General features: G+C 33.1%; 3 protein-coding genes across 4 annotated transcripts; 1 reads left to right on the forward strand and 2 right to left on the reverse strand.

Moving 5' to 3' along the window:
- Positions 1-2,330: 2,330 nt before the first annotated feature.
- Positions 2,331-6,953, reverse strand: LOC124823677 (uncharacterized). 2 transcript variants are annotated; one of them, XM_088105322.1, is made up of 8 exons: positions 6,582-6,953; positions 5,852-5,937; positions 5,630-5,697; positions 4,244-4,336; positions 3,939-4,106; positions 3,757-3,861; positions 3,193-3,292; positions 2,331-2,664 (listed from the first exon to the last, which is right to left on the reverse strand). In XM_088105322.1, exons 2-8 carry the CDS (start codon positions 5,933-5,935, stop codon positions 2,488-2,490), a joined length of 795 nt encoding a protein of 264 aa, XP_087961448.1. In that variant the 5' UTR covers positions 5,936-5,937; positions 6,582-6,953; the 3' UTR covers positions 2,331-2,487. The 2 variants fall into 2 exon arrangements, with proteins under 2 accessions (XP_087961448.1, XP_047151895.1); XM_047295939.2 differs by having other exon boundaries at positions 3,939-4,054; positions 4,264-4,336; positions 6,582-6,949.
- Positions 6,954-7,134: 181 nt separating this feature from the next.
- LOC124823687 (uncharacterized) lies at positions 7,135-15,890 on the forward strand. The gene is made up of 3 exons (XM_047295960.2): positions 7,135-7,657; positions 7,760-9,001; positions 15,054-15,890. The coding sequence occupies exons 1-3, from the start codon at positions 7,176-7,178 to the stop codon at positions 15,658-15,660; spliced, it is 2,331 nt and encodes a 776-aa protein (XP_047151916.2). The 5' UTR covers positions 7,135-7,175; the 3' UTR covers positions 15,661-15,890.
- On the reverse strand, positions 15,869-16,479 carry LOC124823694 (uncharacterized; the record flags this gene model as incomplete). The annotated part of the gene is made up of 2 exons (XM_088105323.1): positions 15,869-16,153; positions 16,315-16,479. Coding segments are annotated over 2 exons (330 nt in total), but the record flags the coding sequence as incomplete, so codon positions are not given.
- Between the last annotated feature and the right edge of the window lie 3,595 nt (positions 16,480-20,074).

Raw genomic sequence — 20,074 nt, forward strand, 5'->3', positions numbered from 1 at the left:
TTGATTCATCTTTAACCTCGTATTGGTCTTTATTTATATGGATCATTTGTTCATTTGTTCATTTTTAACCTTGAGTTTTTCTTTATTTGGAAGATCATGACGACCTTAGGTTATGCGAGAAGACTCTCTCAACCGCTGCGAAACCCTAATAACCTTAGATTCTTCTTTAATATTTTTTTTTCTAGGACAAAAAAGTTTTCTTCCTAAAATACCCTTAAATCTTAGTCCATAAAAAAAATGAAAATTCATTTGCACATAGAATGTACATCCCTTCCTGGGGAACACAGCCTTAAATATTGTTGTCATAACTTTTGTTTTTTTTTTCTTACACATCAATCTTATAGATAAACTAAATTCTAATTACTTGTTATCAATTCTAATGATTTGTTATCATAAATCAATAATAATTATTATTATCCTCTTACAAATTTTTTAAAATACTTATATATTATTTTATAAGAAATTATTAAGAAAAATAATTATAATTTTATAAAATAAAAGTGATCATTTTATAATAAAAATAATTTTTCATTTCACTTTTAACTAAAATCAATTTTATAAATTACCAAAACTAAAAATTCATGCACAACTTTTTTTCTCTAATTAACTTTTTGTAGGCTGTTAAAAAACTAAAACTTGATAATTAGTTTATAAATATCTTTTTTATCAGATATAATTAAATTATATATATATTTATATACAAAAAATATTTTTTTATTTATGTTTTTTTTTTAATTTTATCTTTTACATATCTATCTTAAATCAAAATAATTATTTTATCAATATTTTGTTTAGTGAATTTTTCATTAAATTTAATCAACTTGATATTTTTTAAACTTAACTATTTTTAATTAAAATATTATTTAGAAAATAAATAAAAATTATTTTTAATAAAATTATAAAAATTATATAGATTTAATTTAATAATTATAATAACAACAATAATAATTTTATTATTTTTTAATGCAATAAAAAACGAACACTTTGTGTAAAGTGTTTTTTAATGTTTCTAAATACTGTGTGCAATACATCCGTGGTATGATTTAAACAATAATATTACAATTTTTTTTTTAATTTAGGTAACATTTAGTTGTACGAACACAATGTAACATAAAATATACATGAACTTGGTTTAACTTAATAAACTAAAACATTATTTTCAAATCAAGCTAGAAAATACACAGTTCATCAAACCAAACAATACTGGTTTAGTTTGGTGTATTGTGTTCCAAAATTCTAACTAAACTATTTATGACTACTGAGAAACATGCAATGACCATAAGGATACAATGTGAAAAACTCTTATGAGAATAGGGATTTTAGATTTATGTTTTTTTTGTAAGTGTTGTTAAACTGTATTTTTTGAAGTTTTCATTTTGGGATTTAGGATTGTTAATAGTAAAAAGGATTAAGTGAAAAAAAAAGACTATTAATAAACATTAGAGAAAAAAAAAGAGATAAATATTTTTTTTCACAAAAGTATTATATAAAATTGAAAATATCCATTGCCAAAATTTTGACATTTAAAAATATTTGCTTTAGTTCCTATTTTTCAGTTGAATCAAAATTTATCCTACATAACAAATAGTACTTCTACTCAGCATCCAATGCAGCAATAAAAAACAGTAACAGACGTCTAACCAATTCAAGAACAAAGATGTTGATAAAGGTCAAACATGTGTTGTTTTCTTTATTTTTAATCAAAGGTCAAACATGCGTTGTTTTCTTTATTTTTAATCAAATAATTTTAGAAAATAACTTGGTGATTAAAAAAAAAAAACTGCTTTAACTTTCATATTCCTTCATTTTTTTCAAAAGGTTCCATGGTCTTCAACCTTCATTCCTCTATCCTCAAGGTTCAATTTTCACCTTCGTCCAGAAAACAAAAACTCAATTACCATATACATTCCATCATCACCCAACTCACACTACATCTCATCACCATCTTCCAACCTTTCATCACATTTCATCATCTTTTTCACCACTTTTCTTCCAAAAATATTCCAGCACACCACATGACTAAACCCTCAATCCCTTCAAATACCTACACATTTCTAATTTTATATTATAGAACTAAAAACATATTTATTTCTAAAAAAAAAACAAAAGAATAAATGAGAAATTATAAAACTGCAATTTCAGACTATATAATTATAGGAGATTCAATCACTAGATGACTGAAAATGATGCAAAATTTTAATACAAGAGTAATTGTGTTTCATTATTTCACTAAAACTCTATGAACAACTCTAATCTTGACATTGAGTATTCCAAGGACACAACAAACTAAGAAATGAAAAAAAAAAAACAGAAAAGAAACCTCATGAAAATAGGGTAAGAGCTCATTTAAAACACATCCTTAGAAAAAATTGTTTGGTTATGTCAACATTTTCAAAATTCATTATCAGTGAATGAAATATAAAAATTTACATTATAGGAAAAGTTATATTGGAAGTTATCTGTTTCACTCAGTGAAATAGAAGTGCACTATGTTACACGTATTAGAAGAATAACCATGACAAATACGCATGTCATCACAAACATCACAAGCCATGTTAGGCAAGAAGTCTTGGAACTCTCTGAATAGATTGTCGTTGCTCGCACATTGGCCCGACCGGTGCTTGCCAAACTATGCTCAATGGCCTTCTCAGTAGAATCAAGTATCTGCAAGCCAGCACAATCAATTCATTAGGTTATCGCCTGGTTGAAATGACTATTGAATCAACATAACATGTAGAAGTAATATTACAGCACTGCTATAGCCATACTCTGCAGTACAAAAATAAATCTAAGCCGAACTTTCAAGAAGATGAAAACTAGACTAATGTAATAATGTAACCACCATACATAGAATATTCAATCGTAAGAATTGGATTGACTTTCATTTCATATATATTCAACTCAGGAGGATCGAAAACACCAGGGATCTATATTGTAACTCACTCCTATCAAGATCACCTTTCAGAAAAGATACATTTCAATTGTAAAACAATAAGATAAAACTTTATTGAATATAAAAGAAGATTTTCTTCTAATAAACTTTGTCCTGGATGACATTAGTCAGTATCACCACGGCCACAAAGTGAGGTATTAACAAAAAATCCCCTTCCTTCACTCTCACCATGCTAGTGAGCATCATCATCTCGCACATCCATTTAAAGGTGGGATTGAATAAAAATATAAGAATCGAACCTTTTCAGTATTTTGCAGGCTCTGGCTCATCATGAGACTACTCTCTTTGAGTTGTTTTGCCAACACCACCATCTCATCAGTCAAATCTTCTTGAAGCATTCTAGAGTATAAAAGTGGACAATAAAACAATGGAGTGAAAACAAAAGGAAATGCACAATAAATGCAAAGTATATAAACAGTGAACTTAAAATATAAAAGGAATTGATCTAATATATTTGCATAAATAATTTTAAAGCAATTGTCTAAGGCATGATAATTATAGTCACTCAGAAACATGCCAAGGACCCGTCAATGATGACCAGATAAACTCCCAAATATAAATGACCTTAGTAATCCCCCATATAAAGGCAAGAGTATGCGGTAACAGTTAACCAGTTACCAATGATGTAACAATTGACATGAATATATCAGTGCTTGACCTGAAGAAAAATATACTTTGCTGTTGTGGACAAGTCAAATTAATGAACACAAGGATTGCAAGTTTACGATTCTTCACCAAAGCAGTACAGAGTCCATTGACCCACCGCTACATAAACTTTAAATAACAACTCAAGTAAACTGTACCTGTGCTTTTCAATGTGTGCGTGTGCACTAGCATCCAGTTTGACAGGTGATGTATTGTCAGTCTCAGCAAGGTCGTGTACTTTATCTTCTGTGTATGATGTGGGTCTGTCCATTGAAACAGATGAGCAACAGTAAAACAGTCTACAAAATATGTATAGTAAGAAAGCCAAACTATAGCTTACACAGGTCTTCTTCTCAACCCAGACGAAAGGGGTATCTGCTTTTTTTCCTCAATTTCAGAAGAGTTTTCTTCAACAAAACTCCTCTCAAAAGCCTTCTCGGATACTTGTTGGTCAGTCTGGGTTAAGAAAACTGTGGTTAAATGATTGCACCTATTTGGCCAAAAAAAACTAAAACACAGATAAGGAAAAACCAAAAAGGAACAAATTTTCACCAGATTCAGTAAAAAAAATTAAATCCATAAACCTTAACTTTTTAGTCATTTGGCTTAAAGACTTTTTCACACTTTAACATCTCTCAAGGATACATTAATTCACAAATACATACCACGTGGTTAACTAATTTGGAAGCAATGGCTTCAACCTTCTCTGAGTACTCAATCAACGTAGCCTTTGAAATCCTGCATTAGCAGAGCAGAGCGAATACACACACAAATGAATGCACATGCATAAAAAGTAGGGGGAATATAATAGCTTTAATTTATTTATAAGTTACAAAAATGAAGATAACGGACTATCTAGGGAAGAAAAAGGAATCAACTAAGTTAGTTTTTAAAGAAATATAATATAATCTTTTCTGTGTGTATCTTGTACTGAGTGAGTTTTTGGCTAATTCAGTCCAGCCAACTGGCATGTGACAATCGCTGTAACTGTCCATAACTGTTTTGATTCCTTGTAGGGTAACCAGTAAGTTCAGTCCAGGCAGTTGGTATGTGACAAGTTGGCTGTAACGGTTAATGTTCCATAAAGAGCAAGCTACTTGTAGCTATATAATCTTTGTTGTAACAAAATTCTAAATGAAATGAGAAATAAAACTTTCTTGCTTCAATTCTCGTCTTCGATCTTTTCACAGTAAAATCTAACAATTTATACAAATCTTAGATTTTATCAAAGGCTTACTTAGAAGGTCAGGAAGTATAGCTTACGTTCAACATGAGTAATATCTTAGAGAGAACTCATTGTCAATCATAAAATAACTCCATTCTTTTATTGCATAGTCTGCTGGACCTATATTTATCCTTTAAATATAAGGATAATTATTGTGGTAGTCTCCTTTTAGTTAAGTATGTTATTGGACTGAGCTTATACCAATTGCTCAATACCAGCAGATAATTATTGTGGTAGTCTCCCATTAGTTAAGTATGTTATTGGACTGAGCTTATACCAATTGCTCAATACTAGCTCTTGACCTAGAATATTTTCTGAATAAAAGTCTTAAATTATTATTTTACATTACAACATCACTCTTCTCCTCTTTTTTTTTTTTTCATTTAATTCCCTAAAATTTTAATAAGTAATAGTTTCTAGCATTCAGCTGTTTAAACCCAAACAATGCCCATTAGATAGAAAAACCTACTGTACTAATAGTTGCATATCTTGATTAAAAATTTGGGGTGGCCATATGATGTTCAGATTGTGTTTAGTGTAAACTATATCTAATTTCTTCTTTTACATTTTTCTATTCCACGAAACTTTTAAACTTGGGCAGCCACCTTCCCGCACCCCATTCCATACCCTGTGAAGACCCACCTCCGCCACTTACAGCTTATTAAAATTAAGGGTAAGATTTCCAAGAATAAAAACTACCCCATGATTGTGTTGTCATTTAGAAACAAAAACTGATGTTATGTCGTTTCACTTATAATTCCATGACATCTATGTGTATTAAATGGTAAATAAAGAGACACCAATACCTTGGTAAGCCCTCTGGTGTCTTTTCTTCACCCAATTGCTCCAATTGTTCACGTAAAGTAGCAACATACTGTAGAATGTCAGAATCAACAAAGGATTAACTATGTCTTCTAAAGTTAACAAATGACTAAATAAAACATATAGGTCAAGAAAATTAGAAAAATATTATTAACATAATGTTTTTAACTCTAAAATTAATAATACAAAAAAATCTTCAGACTTACATGCACCAGTTTTGCCTGGTTTTGCTGTTGAGGAGCAGCTGCAAGCAACCTCCTTAAGTTTACTTCTGTTTTACTGATTCCCATATCTATAGTGTTCAGAAGTTATATAAATGATCTATAAATTAAACATCATTAAGCAAACAAACAAAGGCGATTATGTATCACTCTGAAAACAATTATCGCTTATCGGTAAAGCCTATCCGGTCAAGTTACCCAAATTAAACTCAACCAGAAGTCCTAAATATCAACGAAACCATTTCAACAAGTTTAAAGTTGAGAAATAAACTTTGCTTCCAAACATGGGCATACCGGTGCATCTTTTTGCAGCAGTAAACTATACTTTTACATAATACAGATTAAATAAATCAATTAATGCCAATTTCTAGTGATATATACACTGTAATTAAAATTAAAACTAGAACATTCCATTGAACAAAGACCAAAGCTTCTATTAGATTAAGAGTGAAACAAAAAGGAAAAGTACAAAGAAGGAAGAAATATAATTGTCCATCGGTAAAATAATCAAACCCACGATTTACAAGCTCAGCATCGTGGGTGGTTATATAACATGATCTAAGACTTATCTGCATATCCCTAAAGAGAACTACAGCAACCAATGATTTGACTGAATTAAAAGGGAAAATAAAACCTAGTTTATATCTCATGACAACCAACATGTTTTCGCAGTAGATCACATTGAAGTTGAAAGAGCAAAAGGTAGACAACTTACCCTATGGACGACGAAGTTCTATCGCATATCCTACTCTTGATTTTTGATCACTTTACACGCGTACCCTAGAATCTATTTTGGTCACCGTTCAACTCCCCCGCGCGTGACTCTAGTGCCAACGTTCGACTCCCATAAGCTTCTCCAAATGTCTGTTCGAAGCGAGAAAGAACAAACTTCAATCGCGATTTAGAATTTGGGCAATGTGGTGGTTTTCAGTTGTTAGGGCTTTGGAAAAATTGGAGAATTCTGGAAATATATTCGGAGTTTGAATAAGGAGTTTCAGAGTTTGATTAAGTAAAGGAAGTTAAGAACGTTAAGGGTCCGTGAATTTTTCTTTTCACCATGATTCAGAATGATATTACGAAACACCCGAACCCAGATAAGTAGTAAATCTTATTACTTTTTAATTAAGTGATTCTTTTATGATTTCTTATTTCAAAAGTATTTGTATTTATTTATTTTATTACTTTATTTATTTATAAAATTCAAATTTGAAAATATGTTTGAAAAAAATAATAGAAAAAACATGAAAAATGCTTATTAAAAAAAATGAAAGTAAAAAGTAACAAACGGTTCTGTCCGTCGGCGAGAAGAATGGAGAAGAAGAAGAATCATAGAATTAAGAGAAAAAGGAACGAAAAACCCTCGGCGCGTGAACTTCACCGTCCTCGTTCCTCGGATGCCAATGCCATTTTCGCTCAGTTACTCGCATCACTCTGCAGCAGACCCAACTCTGTTATCTTCATCAACAAATGCTTATTCAAACTTCGCCGTTCGGTTCTCATCTCGCAGACCTCGCTGACGTCCACTTTGGCGTTGCTCCCAACCCTACTCCGCTCCACGCGGGTGGAAATCGTGTGCCTCGCTGCAGACATTATCGGCGCCGCCTCGCTCGTTTCCTTCGACGCCAACGAGGAAATCGCTTCTGATTCTGAAACCGTCAAGGGACTAATCTCGCTGTTGCGCAGTCGCAAGAGGAAGGTTTTGTTATCTGCCTGCAATGCCATTTTAGACTTTTCCACTACCACCTGCGCCCGACGACAATTGCTCAATTTTTCTGCGTTGAACAAATTGATGTAAGCATTTACGCCGTGCGTCGTTTTACTTTTTTTTTTCTTTCAAGTTTATTAAATTAAGCATGTGATGGGTGACTGCACAATTGAATTGACATTACTTAGGTTTGTGTTTCTTCAGATTTTCAATGGTTTGGAATGCGTCTGTTTATGGTCTGAGGGGGATGGAAGTTTTTGCTCTCTTAAGATTGGGATTAAGGAAGATAAACTGTCACTGGTTTTTCTCACTGCAACTGTTGTTCTTATCAATGCCTGTGAAGCTGAGCAGCTACAGGGTATCCCACAAAGTCTTTCTGGAGCATTTCTGGTAATTTTGAAACAGATAAGGGTGAGAGTGAGTGATCAAGAGGTGATCAAAGGTGCTGGGAAGTGGAATGAACAAGGGCATCTTTGTAAGAGTAGCATTACAGTTAGTAATCTTGCAGAATGCATCTTTAGGCTCTCCATTAATGCTTCTCAACTTACTGGCCCTTTGTCTTTTGAAGTGGTTCAAAGAGGTCTTTTTGGTGCGAGTGATACTAGTTTTAAAGATTTTATATCAAATTACTGGGAGGTTTCCCCTTTTCTGCTGGCGAGGACCATGAGGGATCCAGACATGCATGATATGTTTGGTGCATTTGTTCAGTCTTTGAGCTGGAAAGGGAGCGTTCCTTCTCTTCTTTCCTCAATTCTTCAAGGATTAGTGGCTTGTTTTCCTATTGCCTCAGATGAACAAAACATACTTAATTTTCTGGATGAGGCAAAAGGTAAACTTGGCTGCCCTATAGTCTACCAGCAGGATATACGTGTTGTCAAAACAGAGAGGCAATCAACAAAAGAAATGCATTACTTTCGGGACTTTAACTCAAGCTGCGTTAAGGAACCTCAGTACTTTACTTTTCATGAGATCTTAAAATGTGGGGAAGCATATAACGAGGGGTATACTGTTGCTCTGCGTGGTCTGGAGTTTCGATATCAGAGCATTTCGGCTATTGCAGATACTTTGGCACTTATGTTTGGTCAACCTTCAGTTGGTGCTAACTTGTACTTAACCCCCCCTAATTCCCAGGGTTTGGCTTGTCACTTTGATGACCACTGTGTATTTGTATGCCAGATTTTTGGTTCCAAGCAGTGGACTGTATACTCTCCACCCAGTCAGCTGTTACCTCGCTTGTATGATAATTTACTTGGTTCTGTTGTTGACTATACAAAAGCTGGTAGACGAGAGTTCATTCTCAGGGAAGGTGATATATTATACATTCCCAGAGGTTTTCCGCACAAAGCATGTACAGAATCTGGTGTTGGTGATGGTTCTCCTGGGTTCTCATTGCACCTTACCCTTAGTATTGAGGTTGAACCTCCTTTTGAGTAAGTAAAAGTTAACTTCAACTAACCTTTTATTGTTTCAAATACATTAACTTTTTTATAAAGCTTCCTTTGTTCATTTGCTGCTACAACTTTATTAATTTTATTATGGCCTTCTATATATTATTTCATTTTATCATTTTCTTTTTCTGTTCCTTTTGTCTTTTTTATTTAACATTGTGGTTATAAATTCTGTTATTTGTTGTTTCCTTCATGTAATGAAATTGACAATATTTAACTAGCTGATGGTCGTATGTCATGTGGTAAGATGATAGAACTCTTGACAAAGATAGAAGTAAAGTAAAGGTAATTACTTATTGATTAATAGGGGATATCTACCAATGAGAATCACACGAGTTTCTGATATTTTGAGAGGTCTGGTCAACTCCTTTCAACTTTCTAATTCTTAGAAAGTCCCTCAACAGTATCCCATTAACAGATTTGCAGCTTGACAGAAAACTACCCTTAATTGGGCATCAAGCTACCTCCTAAAATACACTTGCTTAATCACAAGGCTGCTATCAATACTCTCCCAAGGTTTTTACCTGGTCCTCAAGGGGAAATGAGGGAAAGCTGTTCTGGATGGCTACAAATTGTTCGCATGAATCCTCACAGGAAGGAAGATCCTCGCGGTGAAGAGGAACTTTCTGTTGCACATTGATCTCCATACCTAATAGCTAACACATCTTCTGGTTGGGGTTTTAACTCCAATTCCTCAATCAGTACTGGTGGTAGAGTGGCCCAAATGTTCATGCAATGCGTTCTCTCAAATTTAGAAAGAATAATATATTTCTTTTGTATTTCAATTACGAGGCCATTAGTCCTATTAATTAATAGTAGTTGTAAATATAAAGAGCTAATTCTAAGGAAACAAATCCCGGTAATTATATGGTTGTCTTTAAATACATTATCCTTGCTTTAATAGCAAGATGCAACTCTAATAAAGAATAAAATTACAGAAAGGATAAAATAAAAAAACTTCCTAAAATACATAATGAGCAACATGGTTTTGACACTTCCCCTTAAACTGGTGAGTAAGTGTTCTTTGATCCGAGCTTGGATATAATTCTTTTAAAGTGAATGCAATTTAGCCCTTTGGTGAGTATGTCTACAAGTTGATTTTGAGTGGACACATGGGATGCTAATCAAGCCACTGTCTAGCTTTTCCTTGATAAAATGTTTGTCCACCTCAATATGTTTAATTCTATCATGTCACACTGGTTTGTGAGCTATACTACTCGCAGATTTATTATTGCAATATGATTTTTAGTGAACACATGGGATGCTAATCCAGCCACTGTCTAGCTTTTCATTGATAAAATGTTTGTCCACCTCAATATATTTAATTCTATCATGTTGCACCAGGTTGAGTTATACAACTCGCAGATTTATTATGGCAATATGACCTCATTGGTTCATCCCACTTCTTTCAATATTATCTTCAGCCATAGAAGTTCACATATTCTTTGGGCCATAACTTGAAATTCTGTTTCAGCACTTGATCTCACTACTACATTTTGTTTTTTTCTCCTCTAAGTCACTGGGTTTCCACCAAGAAAGGTGCAATATCTAGCTAGCAGTTGATCTTGTATCCACAACTAACCCTGCATAATCTGCATCTATATATGCTTCAAGACTTGCACTATTGTTTCATTTAAATAAAACCCGTCTTCTTGGAGTCCTTTTTAAATACTGAATAATTCTAAGAGTTGCTTGTAAATGAGTCTCCTTTTGTTGGTGCGTGAATTGGCTTACTAGACTCAGAAAAGGCAATGTCTGGCCTAGTGAATGAAAATTTCCTCAAAAATGGACTCAACACGTCGTGCACAAAGGATTAAAAAGTAGGTGCCTTCTTAAGGCCAAATTTGGTGGTATCGTAATTTAAGGCCGAACTTGGAAAAAATGGTTTCCCCTACTAATTCATCATGTAACAAATCTATCACCAGTGTAGGGGGGTTTATCAGGAATAGTCATAGTATTAAGACTATTTGCAAGCAATACAAAATTACCAACTTCCATCCTTCTTTTGTACCAAAATGATAGGACTTGAGAATGCTCAGTCTAATGATTCCTGCATGCAACATCTGACTGACTAGTTTCTCAGTTTCAGTTTTCTCAGTGTGGATACCTGTATGGTCTCAGGTTTAGAATTTAAGCTCCTTCCTTCAAGGTAATGGCATGATTTTGTCTTGTAGGAGACAGCCATTGAGGCTCCTCAAAAACCTCTGCAAACTCCTGCAACAACTGCTACACAGTCTCTGGACATGGCTCCTATGGTTGCTTTTTTTTATTCGGCCATAGAAACAATTCATTAAACACCTGTGCTGTAACTCCATCGTTTTTACCATTGCTTGAACTGAAACAGAATCCTCTAGAGAGATGGATCCCCTCTAAGCACCACTTCTTTATGAGCTCATTGAAGTTGGCTTTGATCTCCGGCAATTCCTCTAACCGTTCCAACCTGAACACTATCACTCCATGTAAGTCAAACAAATAAAAGTTTTGCTGAATCTCTAGTCCTTGTAATTGAAGCTTCATTTCAGAGCACATCCCCTTCTCCTCTCCTTATAGCCATCTCCTAACGTAACCCAATAAGTAGAGGTTTTTAAATAGGGACCCTCATGTTTTTCACTAGGGTCTGTGAGACAAAATATTGAGTGGCACCACTGTCTATAAGGACAGTTACTTGTTGGTTACCAAGATTTCCTCATAATTTAAGAGCCTTTTAGGGTGTGAGGCCAGCCATATTTGAAGGTCCAGCCAGCTGCACATGTCCACTTGTGTATCCATTGTTTCTTCTATGATGTCAATTTTTTCATCATTTTTTAAATATTCCATTCCCTTCTCCATCACTTCAAACCACTGCTTGTCCAGGTGTTGTTCCTCATCATGACGTTGCTGCATCTCCATTTTTAATTCAAGTTCTTTGTTTGACACCATGATGAGTCCACCAATTTCTGAGCAAGAAAACTCCAAGAATCTGCCACAACTTACACCTGCAATTCCCAGATCAACTGTTTTATATACCAATTGATAGAATTCTTGACAAAGAGAGAAGGAAATCTAATTCTTTATTGATTAGTGGGGAATATCTCTCTCAGAATGGCGCAAGTTCTAGATATTTTGAGAGGTTTGCTCTGCTCCTTACAACTTTCTAATTCTCAAGAATCCTCCGAAGTATCCCATTGAACCCTTTTATTGTAACAGATTTACGGTTTATAACAAAAAACTACCCTTAGACGGACCCATCCAGTTGTGGCCCAACTACTTTCTCCTAAAATACACTTGTTTAATCAGAGCTCTGCTATCATAATGTTAAATCTATACCTGCCCCTTTCTCTTGTATTCCATTAAAGGAATGCAGTTGTGGTAGGGAAAAACATATTTGAGTAAAAAAAGGAAGATATATCATTTTACACGTCTCATGTAGCATAGCGTTTGCACAACTATGCCATAATTGCATGATGTCACGTGCATTATTTGTATGTAAAACAAAACTTTAAAGCATATATTTCCAATAACAGATAAGCTATAGGTACACACACAGTTATACTTATCTATTGGTTAAATCCCAGCTTCTCAGGATGTAGAGTGCAAGTACGCAAAATCAAGCTGTATAGAACGTTGATTAGGTATACTCCACTTTATTTCGTGATGACTGATGCATCCATTTAAATGTGAGAACTTCAAATAGAAAAGGCAAATAACTCACAAGTCACAAATATAAGCATAGAATCTGAAATCTGAATCAAAGAAGAATTCCTTATGCAAAAATTATGGATAAAACCCAAGAGAATAATTTAGCAGAAACATTTTCTGTTGAACATATATATAGGCCCTTTTTCTAATAAGTTAGATGGTCTACATCTAGATATTCAAGCACTTATGTGCATCCACCAGAGGAAGGAGGCCTATGCCAGGAATTAGCGGTTGGATCAAGTGGCCTGTGACCAATGGGTATCTCCCATTAGCAGTGAATGGAAAACAAACACATGGTGAATGACTGACAGTAAAAATGAGGATGATGTATGTTTCCAAGGATTATGAATCTGGTTGATAGCTTGAATTTGTTTTCAAAGTACTACTTTTCAAAATAGAAAATCATGAAAAAAAATTACTGCAAAAATAGGATAGCGGAAACATAGAGGTAATCCTTCCAAAGTTATTGCTGCATCTTAGATATTTCTTTTATACCTGCCGCAATTTCCTCCATATGGTGTGATTTTATATTTTCTCTTTTTCTCTGGCCACTTCAATAGTTCATTGTATCTACTGTCAGAGAGTTGTTACTAGAATTGAGCTTAGTTCAGTTTATTATGTTGTAACAAACTCCTGTATCACCATTCTCTAGTCCAGTAGGTTTGATGCTAGGAAGAAAATGGCTCACATGCAATCTCCCATGCCCATGGATGAATGTCATATTTGTACCGTCAAATATAATGTGTCTGTTCTGTTGATATACAGGTGCTGTTAATTGATGTTTTTAATGCTTATAGTGATCAAATTATATGATACAACATATGATTTCAGTAATACTTGATAATATCATTGTCGATTCTTTATCTTTTTTCAATGGGAAATTAGAAGTTTCGTTCTGAAAAAGAAAAACATTGTCTACATCAACAATTATACATTTAACAGTCCTGGTCCACTTTCGTTGGCAAACATGCTTGTTTTAAAAAATTCTGAATCAATAAGCCGTTATAGTAGTGGTCAGATCTTGATGCTATCATTCCTGTCCAGTCAAATCGGGTCCATCTTTGACTAAATGGAACCAGTAGGCCATTCCGTCCGATAACAATGGCGATAAGCATGGGCCTACATCCATGGGGAGGGGCCAGCTATTTCCCCATAAATTAATTATTTTTCTAGTTTTATTTAAATATGCAATAAAGAGATTACTGATATTAAATATTTATACTATTTGTGTTTTTAAGTAAGTGTTGCTGTTTTGCTCCTGACCTTAAGTTCCATCGGTTAGTTATCAAATTCTACAGGAGCACAGGACAACCTATTGAATATTGATTGAACCACTAACACTTTCAGAGTTTGGTCTGTTGTAACATCACAAAATATTGCTTGCAGCAACATCATCTAACACCTCTTGTTCCTTAGCAATTAATTCTCATGATTTCCATTGATGTTAAGTATTATGAATGCATTTATTTTCTTTATTAGTTATTTTTTGTTCCTTCAAGTTGAAGATGTATATTGCTCTATATTGACTGATTAAAAATTATGTGATAGATGTTGTTTCTGAAGCAGAAGACTGAAGCAATGCATGTGGAATGACCCACACTAAAATCAATTATTAAAATTAGACAAGTCTGCAGGACATATGGGCAGGCTTTTAGACACATGTCTTTGGAAAGCTGGTTCATGGACCATTTTTTCTAGTATTTTATGTAATAATGATGCCTATGTGAATTATTACTCTATTGATAAGGATGAGTATTCAATTTTTCAACCTTTCATCTTCTGGTTGGTCTGTCCTCTATACCACATGAAGATTGAAAGTGGGATTTACTATGTTTGGTTGATATGAGATATGTTATTACTTGATTTCTTTTCTTTGGGAAGATCATTTAATCATTAGGTCTTCCTATTTATTCATGATTATTTTCCTAATTTATTTAAAATTTCCTTTTCCTTTGATTGTGCGTGATTGCTGGATTTTAGGTTATATTTGTGCCCCATATTGATTACTTGAAAAAGATTGAAGAGACTATAAGCACTGTGGATGACAATCCGGTGCAGTTCTCAAAGAACTGCAATGATCTAAACCCTTATTTTAACGTTCAATTCTGTGATTAAAAAGAATAAGAAACTTGGTTTGATAAATATTGAGTTGAGAGCTTACTATCAATCATATTAGAAATCTTGCAGATTTTTGTCCGTGGCTCTGTGCACTCTGTTAATGATGCAAACGGCATCACATTACAAATGAAAGATTTCTCTTGCTACTTTAGGGTTCAAAATATTGTAGCCATGAAGCTTGTTATCTTTGATGGTCTAAATATCTTAGTTAACTCGTTGTGTTTTTGTCATGAAACAGGTGGGGAGGAGTAGCTCATTTTGCACTTCACCACTGGAGTGAAAACCAGAAAAGACTGTTTTATGATGGCTCAAATATTTTGTCTCAAAAACTTGTTCTAGTGTCTGTGAATCTATTACATGTTGCCATTGGGATCATTAGCAATTTGGATCCTTGCTTTAGGAAAGCATGCTTGACTGCTGCAGTTTCCTTGCCGCCAGTTGTTTATGAAAGTCTTTTTCAGAGTCAGAGGAACACTTTTTTCTACTTAATTGATAAAATCTGTACTGAATCTAGATTCATGGAAGTCATAAGCAGCATAGAGGTTGCTGTTCGCAAAAATGAAGATCCATTCCAGCAAATCCGATGGCTTTGGGTTTTTTGTATGGAAAAAGAAACCAACAGTGAATACAACACCAATAAATCTTTCACGAGTGAAGATATACTTTCTTTGTGTGCCCAACACAAGGATAAATTAGAAGCTCTTTTTCTGAATGTGAAGTCAAGGTTTTGTAGTGAGGTGGTATTTGAAGAAGTTGTAACTAGTCACAGGATGCTGCTCCAGAAATATAGAAGTACCAGAAAGCAATATATTAATGGAATGATTTCACTTCATGATAAATTATAAAACTACTGTTTTATTTGTGTTTAACTTTACTGCTTCTGCGTAGAATGTATGAGATCATTTTCATCTGGTGGAATGGCTGATCTGATATCAAAATGCAATAGTGTCTTAGCAGTTACTGTAGGCTGTGGCTTACAAGTTTTGTGCAACAATGTATTGGGCAAACTACACAAGCAATATAATAATGCATCATGTAATCAGCTTAAGTATGTATGTAAACAAAACTTTTTTTTTCTCTCGCACACAACGCATTTCATTTATATATTGATGATAAGAACCAGAATACATATATGAATAAAATCTCTTGTGATGCAAAACTAAAGTTGCAAGACTATGGTTTGGGATGTTTAGGAGTTGGATGAGTTGTTACTCCGTGGTAATCTATATGATAGACAAGATCATGGGGACCATAACTGTTGCCGATATAATCTGGTATCGTGGAATCTTCGTTTACTGAGGTACTTTCCGTTGCCTTATCAACTCCCTGCATTTTATACTGCCAAGTACCAGGAATGAGTTGAAACAATGAGAAAACAAATGCAAGAGCATATTTTTATGAGTAGTAGTAGAAGGAAAAGGGATAAAACTTGTAGATGAAAGCTTGGTTTATGCCTTTTAGGAATGTGTCCTGTAGATTTAGTTAGAGGAAAAACGTACCTGTGTTTTGTGATCGTGGAGTGAGGCTGGCATGCTCAACTTGCGTGTTGTGGTAGCATCTAGAGAGTAGCCTGTGTGTTGGGAGAGGGAATATAAAGAGAATACGAGAAGGCAGCATAGAAGGAAGATTGAAGAACTCATTATGTAATCAATCTGAAAATTGAAAATAAGGAAGATTGGTCACTTGAAACATTTTATATAGAAGAGCATGGAAGTGCATGTATTGTCAGAAGAAGGAAGTGATGGGGGGAGAGAGAAGGAGAAAGTGTATGCAATTATTGATCTGGGAGATGAGGAAACATGTTTAAACCTACGTGCCCACGGTTCTAGTGCTTATGTTGGACTACTCTTATTCTCTCTCTCTCTCTCATGACATTAAAATAGTGAAAGAGGCCTATTCTCTTCCTTTTGCAATTTGAATTTTTTGACGTTCTCCTCCTTAGTGAAGAAAGAAGAGATGTTTAGTTCACGTGTATGTCTCATGCCAAATGAAACCACACTGTAACATCATCAACTCATGTTTTGTCCTCAACAATAAAGACTGGTTGTGATATGTCATCCTTTGGCTGCTATCTTTCTATGATATCTTACCCTTTCTCAATATCTTGCAGATTTTGTAGGCATCCCAAGGCACTTGTTGGTTGCAGTAATTTAGTCAAGGCCTACTCAATCAACTCTGAATCTCCTATCATTTCGTCTCCTTCTTGTTGTACATTGGACCAACCTCTTTGTTGCAACATGACTGTCTTCGTTTTTTTGGGTTTATCGCTTCAGGGTATATACTCCACCATTTCAACTAACCTCTACATTTTTCACTTCCACTTAGTCTCATGTCCCTTGCAATAAACTTATGTACAAACTTCTCCCTCCATTTCCTTCAAACTAATCACTTCTTTTTTCTCCTTTTAAATTACAAATAACCAGTAGTCTTTTTTTATCGACAATGATTGCTTTACCATGGCTGTGTTTGAACTTAGCTTCATTTCATTTTCAAGAGGATCGAGTGCTTCATTTCCTTTTCAGGAAGATGAGTGTCCAGTGTCCAACATGTCAATTCTAACCTTTCTGACTAATTATAGAAACGAATACTTTGCTTTGGTCATTCGTTTAGTTTCATCAAAACAAATGTAAGTCCAAGAACCAAATTAACCCAAGAGCTCAAGCAAATGAATGTACTTTGTCTTTAAGAAAATGTTCACACATCATCAATTTAAGTATATCATGTATGTAAAGATTGACACAAAAGTTTATGTCTAGGTATATCCATCCCCAGAGGGATATATGTAATCCACAACCAGTGGAACGTAAGCTTTGGAAGGCAACTTTATAAGTGAAAATTGAAACTTGGAGACATGAGTTGTACAATTTGGGTCTACACCACATGGACCAGATTAAGAGTCTGTTACCTAACATGGACTGAGTACCGAAACATCACCTACTTTTATAACACCATTAGTGTATCATTTGGCAGAAATATTATAGTTATAGCGTCTTCAACGTTCCTGTGCTGGGACTATTAGCAAGGAGTTAAAGTGTTAAAATCATTGAAATGGAGTTAAAGTGTTAAAATCATTGAAATGTTGTCAGCTGTTATTCACTAGAATATGGCATGTACCATGGCTTTGTCAATTAGGTTTTCGAAATTTTTGCCTAATGATATAGGCCATCAATTTGACACTAACTGTAGCATGAAATACTTAATTTATGTTCTCTTTAATCTTTAAACTATAAATATCTAATGTCTTAACACACTTAGTATGAAAAACTCCTTCAGGTGGTAATTTTTGTTATCATGGTGCTCAGGAGAATCTACATCATGTTTACAACTTATTGATCTTTAATATTTGAATGATCCATTTTTATGTTATCAGTACTTTCAATGAAAATTTTGAAATAAAGTTATAAGATTAGCAATAAATTTTAGGAAATAATGAAGCTACAGCTATACTTTTGAAACTCGAGTTGGTAACAGCTCCACTAAAGATACTGAATCAGTTGATTATTCATGGAAAAAATAAATAGTTAGTTGAATCGCAATAATTAATATATTGATTTAAAAGAGTTATTATGCTTAATCCTTTCAGCAAGATTTAGGACAAGAAATTATTAAGTAATTAGAATTATTATACGTTTATGTTTTCGATGAATATTGTATCCTGTAAAATTAACTTGATCCGCAAGTAGACTAATCACAAATTATAAAATTTGAAAAGGTTGGCATAAAATTTAATTGACATTATATGCATATTTTGAATTTTTGACAGTAAAACAACACGTTTTGATGAGAGTAGGTACCAGCCAGTTAGGCAGCACTACCACATACAAATTTTCAAATATAAAATTTTCAACACTAATGTGCATTTTCAAATTGTACTTGCCAATATGCATAACTACAATTCTTTGTAACACTTTTTCTTTCTATTTTATTATTTGATATTATTAGATAATGATTAAAATAGAATTTAATACATTTTTAATCTATATAAACACCTTTTTAAAATAAAGTTTCAGTTCAGAAATAAAAATTTGACAATCTTGAACTTTGAAATTATTTTCTGTTAAAATTCAAAACTGTCATTAAAGGTATTTTTCCTAAGATTAGTTCAAAAGTTAGCTCAAAGATATCAAAAAACTACTACCAGCAAGTTGATAGCAAAATTGACAAGTATAAAACAATAGATTCAAATAACTGATTAGTATAAAATAGTAAACGTAGATGTGTTAATTTTAGATTTTTGTAACATTATATTTTAATTTTAATTATTATATGTTTTATACTATGTATTTTATTATTTATCCTGTGTTATGTTTAAAAATACTTTTCAGTTATAAATTTAAAATAAAGTAAAATTTTATACTTCTAAATAGAGAACATTATATTTCAATTATATGAATTAATATACTCGTTAACAAAAGTGTAATATTAAAAATATGATATAATATCTCAAAATTTAATGTAAAAAAAATACTATAAATAATATAGTATATACCTTTTAGTGAAAAGGATTAGTTTTTGCTATAATCTTATAATAATTTATTTTTAGTGTAAATATTTTAAAATTAAATTAATTACTTATAATAAAATTATAATTTTATTTTATATTTTTTTAATAATTATTATAAAAATTATTTTTTTTGTCATGATAATAAAATAAATAAATATTGTAGGCAGCATGTATTTTTTACAAATGGTTATTATAAATAGGCTTAATTACCTACTTAGTCCTCATGTTAGGAGGTAATTTTCTGTTTAGTACCCGGTTTTAAAAATGTAGGCATTTGGTACCTATGTTTTGAAATTTGTATCAATTCAATCCTATCCAGTTAACGGCGTTATAATTGATGCGAGAAATTAAGGACGTTAATGAAGATGCATTCAAACATTTGATAGCTATTCCACCCAGGCTATCATTAACGTCCTTAATTTCTCGCATCAATTATAACGCCGTTAACTGGATAGGATTGAATTGATACAAATTTCAAAACATAGGTACCAAATGCCTACATTTTTAAAACTTGGTACTAAACAGAAAATTACCTCCTAACATGGGGACTAAGTAGGTAATTAAGCCTTATAAATATCATAGTATAAGAATTAATAAAAAATTAATTATTATCTATATACAAAATATATATACATCTATAACTATCTATACCTATATATATGAGCTTACATATTTCTTTCACATACACATCTACTTTTTTTTTTCTTATTTTAGCTTTGTCTATACCTACATACATACATATATATATATATATA

The sequence above is a fragment of the Vigna umbellata genome, chromosome 1 (genome assembly GCF_029865625.1).
Source record: "Vigna umbellata cultivar VRB3 chromosome 1, Vumbellata_1.0, whole genome shotgun sequence".
NCBI lineage: Eukaryota > Viridiplantae > Streptophyta > Magnoliopsida > Fabales > Fabaceae > Vigna > Vigna umbellata.

What these genes read in the sequence shown, in the direction of transcription:
- LOC124823677 (XM_088105322.1), bottom strand. Translation starts at nt 5,935, where the DNA reads ATGGGAATCAGTAAAACAGAAGTAAACTTAAGGAGGTTGCTTGCAGCT. An exon ending in ACACCAGAGGGCTTACCAAG is followed by an intron (nt 4,337 to 5,629) that starts GTATTGGTGTCT and finishes CTGCTAATGCAG; the next exon opens with GATTTCAAAGGCTACGTTGA. An exon ending in GCCTGCAAAATACTGAAAAG is followed by an intron (nt 2,665 to 3,192) that starts GTTCGATTCTTA and finishes GCTGGCTTGCAG; the next exon opens with ATACTTGATTCTACTGAGAA.
- LOC124823687 (XM_047295960.2), top strand. Translation starts at nt 7,176, where the DNA reads ATGGAGAAGAAGAAGAATCATAGAATTAAGAGAAAAAGGAACGAAAAA. An exon ending in TCTGCGTTGAACAAATTGAT is followed by an intron (nt 7,658 to 7,759) that starts GTAAGCATTTAC and finishes GACATTACTTAG; the next exon opens with GTTTGTGTTTCTTCAGATTT. An exon ending in GAGGTTGAACCTCCTTTTGA is followed by an intron (nt 9,002 to 15,053) that starts GTAAGTAAAAGT and finishes GTCATGAAACAG; the next exon opens with GTGGGGAGGAGTAGCTCATT.